Genomic DNA, 13092 nt, shown 5'->3' on the forward strand with positions numbered 1-13092 from the left:
ATACTTTTGGTCTGATTTTTTTATTGACAATTGCATTATTTAATCATATGTCTTTTAATATAATTTAAATAATATATTGATTGAAAATCTACGTGCAACACATGTACTATCGTGTTATTAGTCTTTTGATAGATCGATGACTTTCAGTTTTCTTCCATCAAAACTTTCAGGTTGTCATCTTATGCTTTACATAATCTTATTCTTTCTGTTATTGTTAATTTGTTATTGTTAACTTGGCAAGCTAACATGGTTAAAAGTAGTTAGAATAGTGTTGAGAGTTGTTAAAAGTAGTTAGTAAGATGTTAGTAGGTTGTTGTAGTTAGTTGAAATGTAGTTAAATGTATAAATGTATAAATGTTGTATATGTACAAGTGGAAAAATATAAGTACATACACTGATGAAATAATACATACACATCATTCATTTGCTAGATATTTTTCTCTCTCTATCTCACCGCTCCTCCTTCTCTCTACAATTCTTCTTCTCCTTCTGTACATTCCTCTCCATCCTTCTTCTTCATTCCTCTTCTTTCTTCTTCTTCCTTCTGCTACTGCTTTCCTTTCTTAGGTTTAACTCCATTGATGGAGTTATCATGGTATCAGAGCCTACAAGGTTCGTAGGATAGAAGAAAAAGCCTCACAATCGGTGATCTAAATTCCAGTAGAAGAAGTCAACCGGCGATCTAGGTCGGGATCTATGGAAATTGGTGGCCCAAACTTGAACGGAGCGCATGCAACCGCTGTTCCAACCAGCTATGAAGCTCCGATTGTAGATCACAATCATCCTCTGTACCTTCATCCTAACGACACGCCAGGTAGCTCTCTAATCTCCCTTCAGCTCACAGGTTCTGAGAACTATGTTGTTTGGAGTAGGTCTATGCGCATTGGGCTCGTAGGTAAGGGTAAATTAGGCTTTATGGATGGACGGTTTCCTAAGTCTCAATTTGCACCTAAGCTGTTTGACATCTGGGAAAAGTGCAATGCAGTAGTTTTATCTTAGATAATGAATGCTGTTACACCTGGTCTATTGAGTAGTATTGTTTATGCTGGTGATGCACACAAGGTATGGAGTGATTTGAAATAGAGATTTGACAAAATTAATAGTGCACATGTATTTCAACTGCACAAAAAAATTCATAGTTTCACTCAAGAAACTATGACTATTACAGAATACTACACATACCTAAGAGGGTTGTGGGATGAATTTGATTCCATCATGCCATGCCCAGGGTGCTCTTGTGCTGAATCAAAAAGGTTTCAAGAATATTTTGAATACCAGAGGTTGCTTTTCTGATGGGACTAAATGAGTCATATTCAGCTGCCAGAGGTCAGATACTGATGCAGGACCCAATTCCTAACCTTAACAAAGCTTACTCCCTGATAGTCGATCATGAAAGCCAAAGAAACCTGGCAAGTGCATGTCATGAAGGTGTTGCCTCTAAAATGGTGGAATGTACTGCTCTATTCAGTAAAAATGAGGGAAATGACCTTAATCAGGGTGACAGTTTTGGCCATCAACCAGGAGGTGATGGCAACCCAGGAAGAGAGCACTATGACAACCAATACGAGCCACAAAAATTCCAGAAGTCAACTCTTGTGTGTGAGGTCTGTGGTTACAAGGGACACTCTAAAGAACAATGTTTCAAAGTGAAAAGCCATCCAGTTGGGTGAACGTCAAAGAAGAAGAGGGAACACTTCAATCCTAATTCATATGCCAATCAGGCTGAAGCTACTCAGTGTGGAGGTCTATAATCTACTGGTGACATACCTACACCTACAACTTTCTTCACACAGGATCAGTACCATCAGATACAGCAGATGCTGGCCAAAAAAGGTGAAAATAGAGGAGAATACTCAGCTAAAACAGCTACAGCAGGTAGTGCTCTATCTGCTTTAGTATCTAAATATGTAGATAAAAGTTGGATAGTTGATACTGGAGCAACAAATCATGTGACTTCTAAGACTGAACTCCTAAATAACTTTTACACTGTACTACCATCTGAGAGGAGAGAAGTAATGTTACCCATTGGAAATGTTATTTCAGTCTCACACGTTGGTAACACATACATCCTTGGGAATCAATCTATTGGCAATGTTCTGTTTGTTCCTGACTTCAAGTGTAATCTCCTTTCTATATCACAGCTCACCAAATAGCTCAAATGTATGGCAGCCTTCTTCCTTGACTTCTGTATTTTTCAGGATCTCTTCAGTGGTCAGGTCAAGGAGATTGGTAAAGAGGATCAAGAGCTCTACATTCTGAAGGAAGGAGGTCCAAAGAAAGCAGTTAATGGTTGTTCAACTCAGTTTCCAGGTGTAACTTCTGCACTCTCCACAAGTAGCAGTGTCCATCCAGTTGGCAAACCTGTCTCCGCTACTCTATGGCATCTAAGACTAGCTCATGTTCCTATAGATATAATAAAGAAATCCTCTAGTATTGAGGTTCTAGACAATGAACACTCTACTTGTATAGTTTGCCCATTTCCTAAGCAAACTAAACTTCCCTTTCATGTAAGTTCTCATGTGTCAAATGATGTGTTTGAACTTGTTCATTGTGATATTTGGGGTCCCTACAGGGTACCCACTCATGATGGAAAGAAATACTTTGTAACTGTGGTTGATGATTACTCTAGGTTTACTTGGACTTTTCTTATAACCTCTAAGTCTGACACAATTGTGGTGTTAAGAAATTTTTTCACACAGGTTCACAACTTATTCTCCACAACAGTGAAGATACTGTGAACTGATAATGGCAGTGAATTCCTTAGTGCTGCATTTCAGACTATGTTGTGTATATTTGCATTCTTCATCAGAGTACCTGTGTTTATACTACTCAACAAAATGGAGTTGCAAAGAGGAAGCATAGAACTATCTTAGAGATGGCCAGGGCACTCAGGTTCCAATCCTCTGTACCCTTAAAATTCTGGGGGGAGTGTGTCACCACTGCAGTCTACCTTCTTAACAGAATTCCCTCAAAACTACTTCAATTCAGAACCCCATTTGAGATACTTCATCTACACCCTCCTTCTTTAGCCCACATCAAAGTCTTTGGCTGCCTCTGCTATGCCACATCCCCACATATTCTTGACAAATTCTCTTCAAAAGTCATCCCAACTATCCTTATGGGGAACTCCTCATCAAAAAATGGGTATCTTCTGTATGATCTCCACTCCAAATCCTTCTTTGTTAATAGACATGTAGTTTTCAAAGAAGATATTTTCCCTTTCAAGGATGTCCAGACCTCCTCTAATCCCATGTTTTCAGTTCTTACACTTCTTGACTCCTGTCCACATCTACACTCAAAATCCATCCAACCATCTTCTCCTCCTGCAACACCTCATGATACCCTCCAGCCTCATCCTCTTTCCCCTCCTGTCCCTCCTAGAAAATCTTCCAGACCTAGTAAGCCCCCTTCTTGGCTTCAAGACTTTATCACAACCTCTACAGACAACTCTTGTTCATATCCTATTGCAGCACATATATCCTATTCTTATGTCTCTCCCTCCTACAGTTCCTGTCTGGCTGTATACTCAGCCATCACTGAACCACCTCTTATAAAGCTGCCTCTCTTGATCGTCAATGGGTTCAGGCAATGCAGATGGAAATTGATGCCTTGGAGGCTAATCACACCTGATCCCTGGTGGAGTTACCTCCTGGCAAGAGACCTATTGATTGTAAGTGGGTGTACAAAGTCAAATATAAATCTACAGGTAAATTTGAAAGGCTGAAAGCAAGACTGGTGGCCAAAGAGTTCAATCAACAAGAGGGCCTAGACTACACTGAAACCTTCAGTCCAGTGGCTAAAATGGTCACTGTCAAAGTTGTTGTGGCTCTTGCTGCATCTAGGGGTTGGTTTATTCGTCAAATGGATGTTCATAATGCCTTTCTCAATGGGGAACTACTAGAGGAGGTGTACATGACTATCCCAGATGGATTTGCTAGACAGGGGAAATTCAATACCAAGGTCTGCAAAATCCATAAGTCATTGTATCGCCTCAAACAAGCCCTCAGACAGTGGAACTTGAAGCTGACTGAGTCCTTGCTGAAGTTGGAATTTCATCAAAGTCACTATGACTACTCCCTGTTCACCAGGAAAGTTGATTGTGACATACTTGTAGTACTAGTCTATGTGGATGACTTGCTGGTTACAGGTAGTAACACAGGTCTGGTAGAGGATACAAAAAGAGACCTACAAAAGCAATTCAAAATGAAAGACTTAGGTGAGCTGAAGTTCTTCCTAAGCATTGAGTGTGCTAGATCCAACCAAGGAATCCACATGTCTCAAAGAAAATATGCACTGGAACTGATTGCTGAATGTGGTCTAGAAGGAGCTAAGTCTGCTGGAACACCACTAGAACAGAATAAGAAACTCACATCAGTAAAATATGATGAACTCATCTCACATGAAGACAGAGTTGATGATCAACCACTGCAGTATCCTGAAAGATACTAGCGACTGGTGGGGAGACTTGTATCTCACCATGACCAGACCTGATATAGCTTTTCCAGTCCAAGTGTTGAGCCAATACATGCACAATCCTAAGGAGTCACATATGGAATCAGCACTGAGGGTTGTCAGATACCTCAAGGAAGCTCCAGGCCTTGGGCTGGTAATGTCATCTCAAGGTACAAATATATTGACTGCCTACTGTGATTCTGATTGGGGTGCTTGTCTAAAAACAAGAAGATCTGTCACTGGATACTTAGTAAAGTTTGGTGGATCACTAATCTCCTGGAAATCAAAGAAACAAGAAATAGTGTCCAGGAGCTCAGCAGAGGCTGAGTTTAGAAGTATGGCCAACTGTGCAGTTGAGATAACCTGGCTAGTAAGTCTGTTTAAAGAGCTAGGAGTTCAGATTGAATTGCCTGTTAACATGTTTTGTGATAGCAAAACTGCTATTCAAATTGCTGCAAATCCCATCTTTCATGAAAGAACCAAACACATTGATATAGATTGTCATTTTGTAAGAGAAAGATTATGCCAAGGTATGCTGAAAACTAACTTCATACATACCAAAGACCAGCTAGCAGATATACTCACCAAAAGTCTAGGAAAATCCCAATATCAACAATTGCTAAATCAGCTTGGAGTTATGAACCTCTTCAAACCATGAGCTTGAGGATGAGTGTTAACTTGGCAAGCCAACATGGTTAAAAGTAGTTAGAATATTGTTGAGAGTTGTTAAAACTAGTTAGTAAGATGTTAGTAGGTTGTTGTAGTTAGTTGAAATGTAGTTAAATGTATAAATGTTGTATATGTACAAGTGGAAAAATATAAGTACATACACTGATAAAATAATACATACACATCATTCATTTGTTAGATATTTTTCTCTCTCTATCTCACCGCTCCTCCTTCTCTCTACAATTCTTCTTCTCCTTCTGTACATTCCTCTTCATCCTTCTTCTTCATTCTTCTTCTTCCTTCTGCTACTGCTTTCCTTTGTTTAACTCCACTGATGGAGTTATCAGTTATAAGTATTTATGTATCGTTCATAGTATGCTTTCATATAAGCATATGAATAAATTTTGACTTTTGATATCAATAACAAAATTTATAGTACAATTGACTAGTATATAATAATATACATATACATAATATCCATCTCAATATAAAAATTCTTTTAACTAACCATTAGTTAACTAAAGCATTCGCTCTCAACGTCACGTTACATAGCTTATTTAATTGTTAAAATTCAAAGAGATATGGAATAAATAAACTATTTGACTTGGAAATTGGAGAAAAAAGAGGGAGTAATCCAAAAGTAAAGAGTATTTACAAGAAACCCACAGGCAAATTTATACTAAACTTATGCCAAGACTGCGAATAAATGTGCTTGAAAGCATCAATTTACATTTTCAATTTCCACTCTTCGCCATTTGATTTTTTTTAATTTGTACTGATCTTTTGAGATTCTGTTCGATCTTAATTCTATTTCTAATTTCATTAATATATTTCAGATTTGAAAAACCATAGCCTATATTTAATTCATTGTTACCTACAAAGCCTGCTGGAAGTTATGAAAAATATTGAAATAGCTGATTTGTCATCAAAGCAACAAATTATCGAAAAATATATCAACAATGTATTGCAGCTTTCTCATATAATTTTCGAAATACACACAAGTCCTATTTAATTACAATCAATTTGGACCCCAACAGCTCAAATACATAACTTTCCTCAAAGATTCTTCAGATTGCTCTGTCTTTTCACTCTTTGCTCTTATTGAAGAAGAAAGTTTCTTAGCTTGAGAGTAAGATCTCATGTTATTCTTTGTGTGTTGTGCCAAACACCTCAATGGGTAATCCCATCTACACAATCCAGCTTGATCCTTTAAGGCCTCCACTGCTCCAACACTGGCTGCTACTATCCATGCTCTCCTGCTTGAACTCATTGTGGATTTAGTTTCTTCTAAAATTTAACTCTGTTTTTCTGCTTTGGTTCTCTGATCTTTTCTTTTGATTCTTAGTATAATGTGATGATTTGAGATAATGTTTGTTGTTTGGGGCTAAGGTTGAATATATATAGGCACTGAAGAGTAAAGTAGATAACCGAGTTGCTAGAAAGTGATGAGCCAGTGGTTTTTGGGTAACTGTGAGCTCTACAGCCCATGGTTTTCTAGACATTATTCCATTCATTGCTTATGATTCACTACACTACCCTTAATTTACTACCCTTATCTTTTATTTATTCATTATTTTAAAAAGTAAACTTTTATTTTCATTTATCATTTTTAATATATTAAGAAAATATTTTGCTCATATTTTAAATTCAACATTAATTACTTATTTTTTAAATTATTTTTAAAAATTTATCAATTAATATAGACATTTTAATAAAATTTTATGTCAATTATTATTTTTCAAAAGCATACAAAATCTAAGTAGATAAGTAAAATTTAGGAATCCAAAACCAGGATGGCTCTAACTTCTAAGTGTGTCGCATTTGTTTTCTAGTAAAGGGTAGCCCGTGCACATATTATGCTAAATATTTATAGAATATTTTTATTATAATTTTTTATAATTATTTTGTTATATAGTATATATTTAATACAATTAACTATTTATTATTCTTTATTTCTTTTTTCAGTTAGTTTGATTATTATTAGGAAATAAAATAATATTTCAATTGTCAAGAAAATATCAGCAAAAAGTATTCTTTTGAATGGATAAAAAATTTCAAATTTAATCATTTAAATTTATCACATATTCCCTCCGTTTCTATTTATATATCACTATTTTAAATTTTACGTATATTAAGAATCTAAGTAAGTTTATTATTCTACCTTTATTTAATATTTTTTTGAGGTTAAGTTTTCAATCAATGAAGAAAAATTATTTTTTTCTGATTAATTAATTTGACCAATCAATATAAATTATATACTTAATTTTTTTATATTGATCAAATATATATTTTCAAAGATAATAACTCACAAATATAATTAATTTTGTAAAATAAAACCATCAATTTTTAATAAAAACGACGTATAAATAGAAACGAAAACTATTAATTGTTCTAATAAATCAAAACATTAACATCACGTAATTAAAATGGCTACCTATAGGACCCACAAGGTTAAAAAAAAAGTAATAAATAAATGCACAGAAACCCAAGTGGGATACAAATGGGGTAAGGTCTGGGGGGTTTCATTGGAATTATAATCAAATTATTCACTATTGATATGATATAGAAATTAAGAAATTATAAATAAATGAATAATTTTATCATATTATTTTTTAAATATTATAAATATAATATCTTAAAAAATATAATAAAAAAGTAACTATTAATTAATTGATAAAAATAAATTAATAATTAAGCATAAATTATTTTTTGATGGTATAAATTGAATAAGTATTATTAAATATTCTGAAATAATAGAGTGGATAATTAAAGATATGAAAGTAAAGAAGGTTACTTTGATGAGCTTATTACACGTGTCTTACAAAAGTAAGTAGCAGCTTTGAAAAAGCTGAATTGACCAAAATAGCCTCAAATGGAATATTAATTCCAAATAGCTGACATGTTGACTGAGAGGAGGTTGCTATTCCCTCTTCTTATATATATAATTATTTGATGTTTAGGTAAATATGAGTGATTTTTTTTCTTTTCAAAAAGATCTTGGTGAATTTTATAACTCTATTTTTTTATGTGCAAGTGAAAAATCTGAATATTATGAAGCAATTGTTCAGGATAAGTATCACTTCCCTTGAAAGTAGAAGCGTACATAACTGGTTCGAATTCAGGGCGAAACCACGAAGCAAATGTATGTGTTAAGACAAAAGTTAGTAATTTTAATTCTGGTTCTCTATTTAAAATTAAGAAGCCACTTAATGTATACACATAATTTATCCTAACTCCACCTCTAATGATTCTTTATCTAAAAAGAGGATGTTGATTTTTGACTATCGAATGACATGCTTCCCAATTTTCTTGTTGGGTTCGAATCTCATTTTCCGCTTTCCATACTAGTACAAAGGACATGTTTTAACAAATGTGTATTATGTCCTTGATGGTGTCCATTTTCAAATTCTAATTTCGTTTCTAACGTAATGAGAGATTATTTATTTACATTTAGGATCCTAAAATAATACTCAATATATTATCTACAAGTAATAAGCATGCATGTTGAAGCAAAACAATAGACTATTTGATCTGTCAAATTAGCAGTTCATCTTGTAATAATTTCCCCCGAACTTCAAATACGTCCTTCTATATTGAGTTGCAACTCTATTTACAATCATTGTCCTAACACCTTTATTTTTTACTTTCTCTTTTTCTCCTTAGCTGTATAAAATTAAAATTAAAAAAATTAAAATTATCCTTAAACTATTTAAAATAACTCTCATTTATTTAAAACTATCCTTCATGCCTATGTTTTGAATCACAAATACCCCTTAAAATGTTATCCTTGTCACTAGAGTTTACATGGCAGTCTGCCTAAGCAAAGCAGTCCAACATGGCAAAAATCTCTTGCCTCTCAATTATATTGTTCTTTGTTGATATGCTCTATCACAAAAAAAATAAAATATATATATATATACCAAAAATAGTTCTTAGGCAACCCAACATGGCAAAAATACTTGCCTTCTCAATCATATTGTTCTTTCTTGATTAGCCCTATAAAAAAAACATAAAATGCCAAAAATAATTCTATTATTCTTGTTTGAATTGTTGTCAGGACTTTGAAAGTCCAATTTCAAAGTGTGATAAAATTTGCTTGAGGTTGTAATTGTGTGTTGAAGGAAGGATCGAGTTCATTGTTTGGGTTTTGGGGTCCCAGCAGCTCGTACATAACTTTCCTCAATGATTCTTCAGACTGTTTTGCATTGTTGCTTCTTTCAATTATGATTTTCTTCTAAAATTAACTCTGTTTTTCTGCTTTGATTTTGATAATATGAAATGGCTCTGGTCTTTTGATTGCAAGTAAATTTGATGATGTTTCGAGTTTGGGCTAAGGATGAATCTAAATTCGATTACGAGTAATTTATGTAGGTTTTTTTTTTTACTCCTCCCCCAAGAGCTCCCATTCCCCTAATTTATTAAAAAGTACAAGTAAAAAATTAAATTCGTTTTTTTAGTACAAGAGGCGAGTAAAAAGTAATAGACGGGGACTACTATGATCAGACAACGCAGTTGAGTACTAATTTTTTAGTAATTTGGATTGCAGAAATGTTCATTCCACAAGTGTTGACTGGGCAATTTAGCCCAAGCTCTTAAAATCCTTTTACAATATTGTCAAAAACGATATATATACACTAATTAAAGGGATACAACTGCTATTAGAATTGATGATCAATAAGGACCCCAACAGCTCAAATACATGACTTTTCTCAGAGATTCCTCAGACTGCTTCACCTTTTTCAATTCTAATTTGTTTGCAGAAACCAAAGAAGAAGAAGAAGATTGAGAAGAGAGCTTCTTGGCCTGTGAATATGACCGTAGATTGTTTTTGGCGTGCTGATGTACGGCTCTGATTGTGTGATTCCACCTGCAAAGTCCTTGATCTTTTAGTGCCTCTACTACTCCCAAACTCACTGCTGTAACCCATGCTCTGCTTGTTGAACTCATTTTTCAAACTCTTGTATATTTATATTTCTGAAGGTTTAATTTTCTTGATTGTATATCTTGTTGGTTTGAACTCTCTCTATATGTGCCTATATATATAGTGCGCTTGTTGGGGAAACAAAAACTAGAGGCATTTGGTTGTACTTCCCGTGGTTTTGAACCATTGTTTCTTGGTTGTGGAAGTACATTTCTACCCTTGCATACATCTTTTAATGATCAGTATTGAGGAGGGTATAATTGGTATTTTCAATTGTTATATACAGTACTTTTGATTATCACAATTACAGGGCAAAAGAGTACACAGAATTTGGAGCATATTGTTTGGAATAGTTGCTAGATCAGAGACGCACAGACTGACACGTGCTGATGTGTCAAATGCTAATAATAATAATATACAGATGAATATAGCACACGATTTGGATTAGATTAAAGAAAATCCACTTGCGCCCATACCCAAACCATGGGAAAAGAAACCACCGAAATGTTTGGAGTTACGTGATAAACTGCATAAAAACTGCCGTACAAATTAGTGGTAATTCACTACTGTTTTTGTTTCTAATACAGTAAAAAATACAAAAAGAAATTATAACATTAAATTATCTCACAAAGATATATAACAATCACAAAAGAAAGTGACATATCGGCAAGGAAATGTAAAACTAAGAATGGAGTTAATAAATATTTGCCCCCTGTGGTGATGTAGAGTTCTAACTTTGACCCAATTGGATGAAATTGGATTTTTACTTTTTTGAAGAAGCAATCAAAGGAAAACATTGTCATTTTGAAGTTGCAAATTTGAGAATTTTTTATTTTTGAAATTTAAAATTATATTTAAAATTTAGATATATATTTTACTTTTTTTAAAAAAAAAGATTTAAAATTTTGTAAATAACAATCTCAAAAAATCTAAAATGAGAAATTTGAAAATATTTGAAAAAACAAAATACAATTTCAAACACGGCTTTTTTTCTTTGGTAAATCCACTGAAGGCTATAGTCACAATAATCCTCCTATTCAACCAACTACTCTTTCTCAACTTTAGGGGAAAATAAGACTACAAACAACGGAGGCGGCTGATAAAAAGGGTCGTTTAGGGCATAATGTTTGTTTATGATCGTTTTTCAGAATACCGATCGATGCGTGCAACTTGTTCACTCAATTTATACTTGGATCTGTTAGATGTGTTTTTCCTTCCATTTTGAAATTTTTACTTCTTTAAGTAGTGTTATATATACAATCAAATTAAGTCGAATTTCCAATTTCCTTACTCAATTTTACATGCACTTGGATCTCTTTAAGATGTTCTTCCTGGTTGGTTTCAAAACAAGACCACTAGAGACGAAATAATTAAGTTGTAGAATTATTTGCAAGCATACAAATACTAATCGATCTGTCATATTATCATTTCATCAAAATATCAACAGTACTTAAATTCTAGTACTATATATTTACAATCTTCATGTCTGTAAAAATGAGCATGAAGATATCTAGCTAGAAAAAAGATTAGTTAATTTGGACCCCAACAGCTCAAATACATAACTTTCCTCAAAGATTCTTCAGATTGCTCCGTCTTTTCACTCTTTGCTATTATTGAAGAAGAAAGTTTCTTAGCTTGAGAGTAAGATCTCATGTTATTCTTTGTGTGTTGTGCCAAACACCTCAATGGGTAATCCCATCTACACAATCCAGCTTGATCCTTTAAGGCCTCCACTGCTCCAACACTGGCTGCTACTATCCATGCTCTCCTGCTTGAACTCATTTTTTTATTAAATTTCTGTTTTTAAAAATTTCTTTGGTTTTGATGATGAATTGGTTCTATGGTTATTTAGATGGTTTTGAAAATGATGATTGGGAGTTTGGGAGTTAAGGCTAAATTTATAGGTACCTAAAGAGTTATAAACAAGTAGCTATTTTTTGCTAACTGTGTGCTCTCTTTGTATTGCAGGCAGCTAGTGGTTTTCTTTTTTTAAAAAAAAAAAAAATTATTTAAATTCATTTGTTTTCTAGCTATTTTGTCCTTGACGAAAAGGGGAACGCATTTTTAGTTACTTATTTATACGTTACATTTCAAATGCAGACAAGATGTTGGACCACAGCAACTGGTTTTTTTTTTTATTGAACTTTAGGAAGTAGCCCTTAGTAAGTTTAGGAGCTTAGAACCTGGACGAGTTGAAGGATGGAATAAAAATAATAATTTCGGGATAATTTATGAATAAATTTAATTTATGTTTGGTAATGATAATATTTTGTTTTAAAATTATGTTATTTTATTATTTTAATATAAATGATGAAATATAATAATTTCATTTATCTTATCTATAGACAAAACAACCCCATAGTTAAATCAACCTTACTAACTTTTTCAGGGCAGCAAGTGTTAGGAAGCGACTTGTTCATAATTAATGGCACTAAAGTAAACAGCATTAAATCTCTTACATGAGTAATTTCAGGGAATATATTCTATCATTTGATTCATGTTAAGTGAATTATTAGAAATTTTTAGTAATTCAAAATAAATGAATTATATAAGGCTTGAGAGAATTGATAAAAAAAAATCATATTTATTCTTTATTTTAGTAATAATAGTTTAGAAATAATTAAAAGAATAATAATATAAAATAATCTTTGATTTGTGTCATTTTCACCCCTAACTATGCTTTTAAAATCAAACTACCTCCTCAACTTTGAACAATAATCAAATTTAATTATTGTTCAAAATTAAGGGAGAAATTTGATTTTAAAAGCAAATTTGGGAGAGGGGTGAAAATGATTTTCAGAAATGATGAGGACATGTAGGAAAAGACCCTAACTACTTTCCATGCCTCTAATGTGATATTACAACAGCAATACCATAAAAAAAAATTAAAAATACTCTGAATTGATCTCATGCCTTCTGGCGGCTAAGCAACATAATGTTCTTTTAATGAGAAATCATGAAGCCCGTCCCACTAGAACTGCTCCGTTACTGAAAGTAAATGTGATAGAAGCACGTGGCTAGTCTTAAAGAAGACAAAATAAAAATTAATG

At 33.4% G+C, this 13092-nt stretch overlaps 3 protein-coding genes across 3 annotated transcripts; all 3 read right to left on the bottom strand.

The window, feature by feature from the left end:
• Positions 1-6059: 6059 nt before the first annotated feature.
• LOC129892218 (uncharacterized) lies at positions 6060-6631 on the bottom strand. Its single transcript, XM_055967776.1, has one exon. It carries the CDS (start codon positions 6389-6391, stop codon positions 6140-6142), a length of 252 nt encoding a protein of 83 aa, XP_055823751.1. The 5' UTR covers positions 6392-6631; the 3' UTR covers positions 6060-6139.
• Positions 6632-9633: 3002 nt separating this feature from the next.
• On the bottom strand, positions 9634-10160 carry LOC129892241 (uncharacterized). The gene has a single exon (XM_055967801.1). It carries the CDS (start codon positions 10066-10068, stop codon positions 9793-9795), a length of 276 nt encoding a protein of 91 aa, XP_055823776.1. The 5' UTR covers positions 10069-10160; the 3' UTR covers positions 9634-9792.
• A 1284-nt stretch (positions 10161-11444) lies between these two features.
• Positions 11445-11991, bottom strand: LOC129892356 (uncharacterized). The gene has a single exon (XM_055967932.1). It carries the CDS (start codon positions 11822-11824, stop codon positions 11573-11575), a length of 252 nt encoding a protein of 83 aa, XP_055823907.1. The 5' UTR covers positions 11825-11991; the 3' UTR covers positions 11445-11572.
• Between the last annotated feature and the right edge of the window lie 1101 nt (positions 11992-13092).

This window comes from Solanum dulcamara, chromosome 6 (genome assembly GCF_947179165.1).
Source record: "Solanum dulcamara chromosome 6, daSolDulc1.2, whole genome shotgun sequence".
Taxonomy (NCBI): Eukaryota; Viridiplantae; Streptophyta; class Magnoliopsida; order Solanales; family Solanaceae; genus Solanum; species Solanum dulcamara.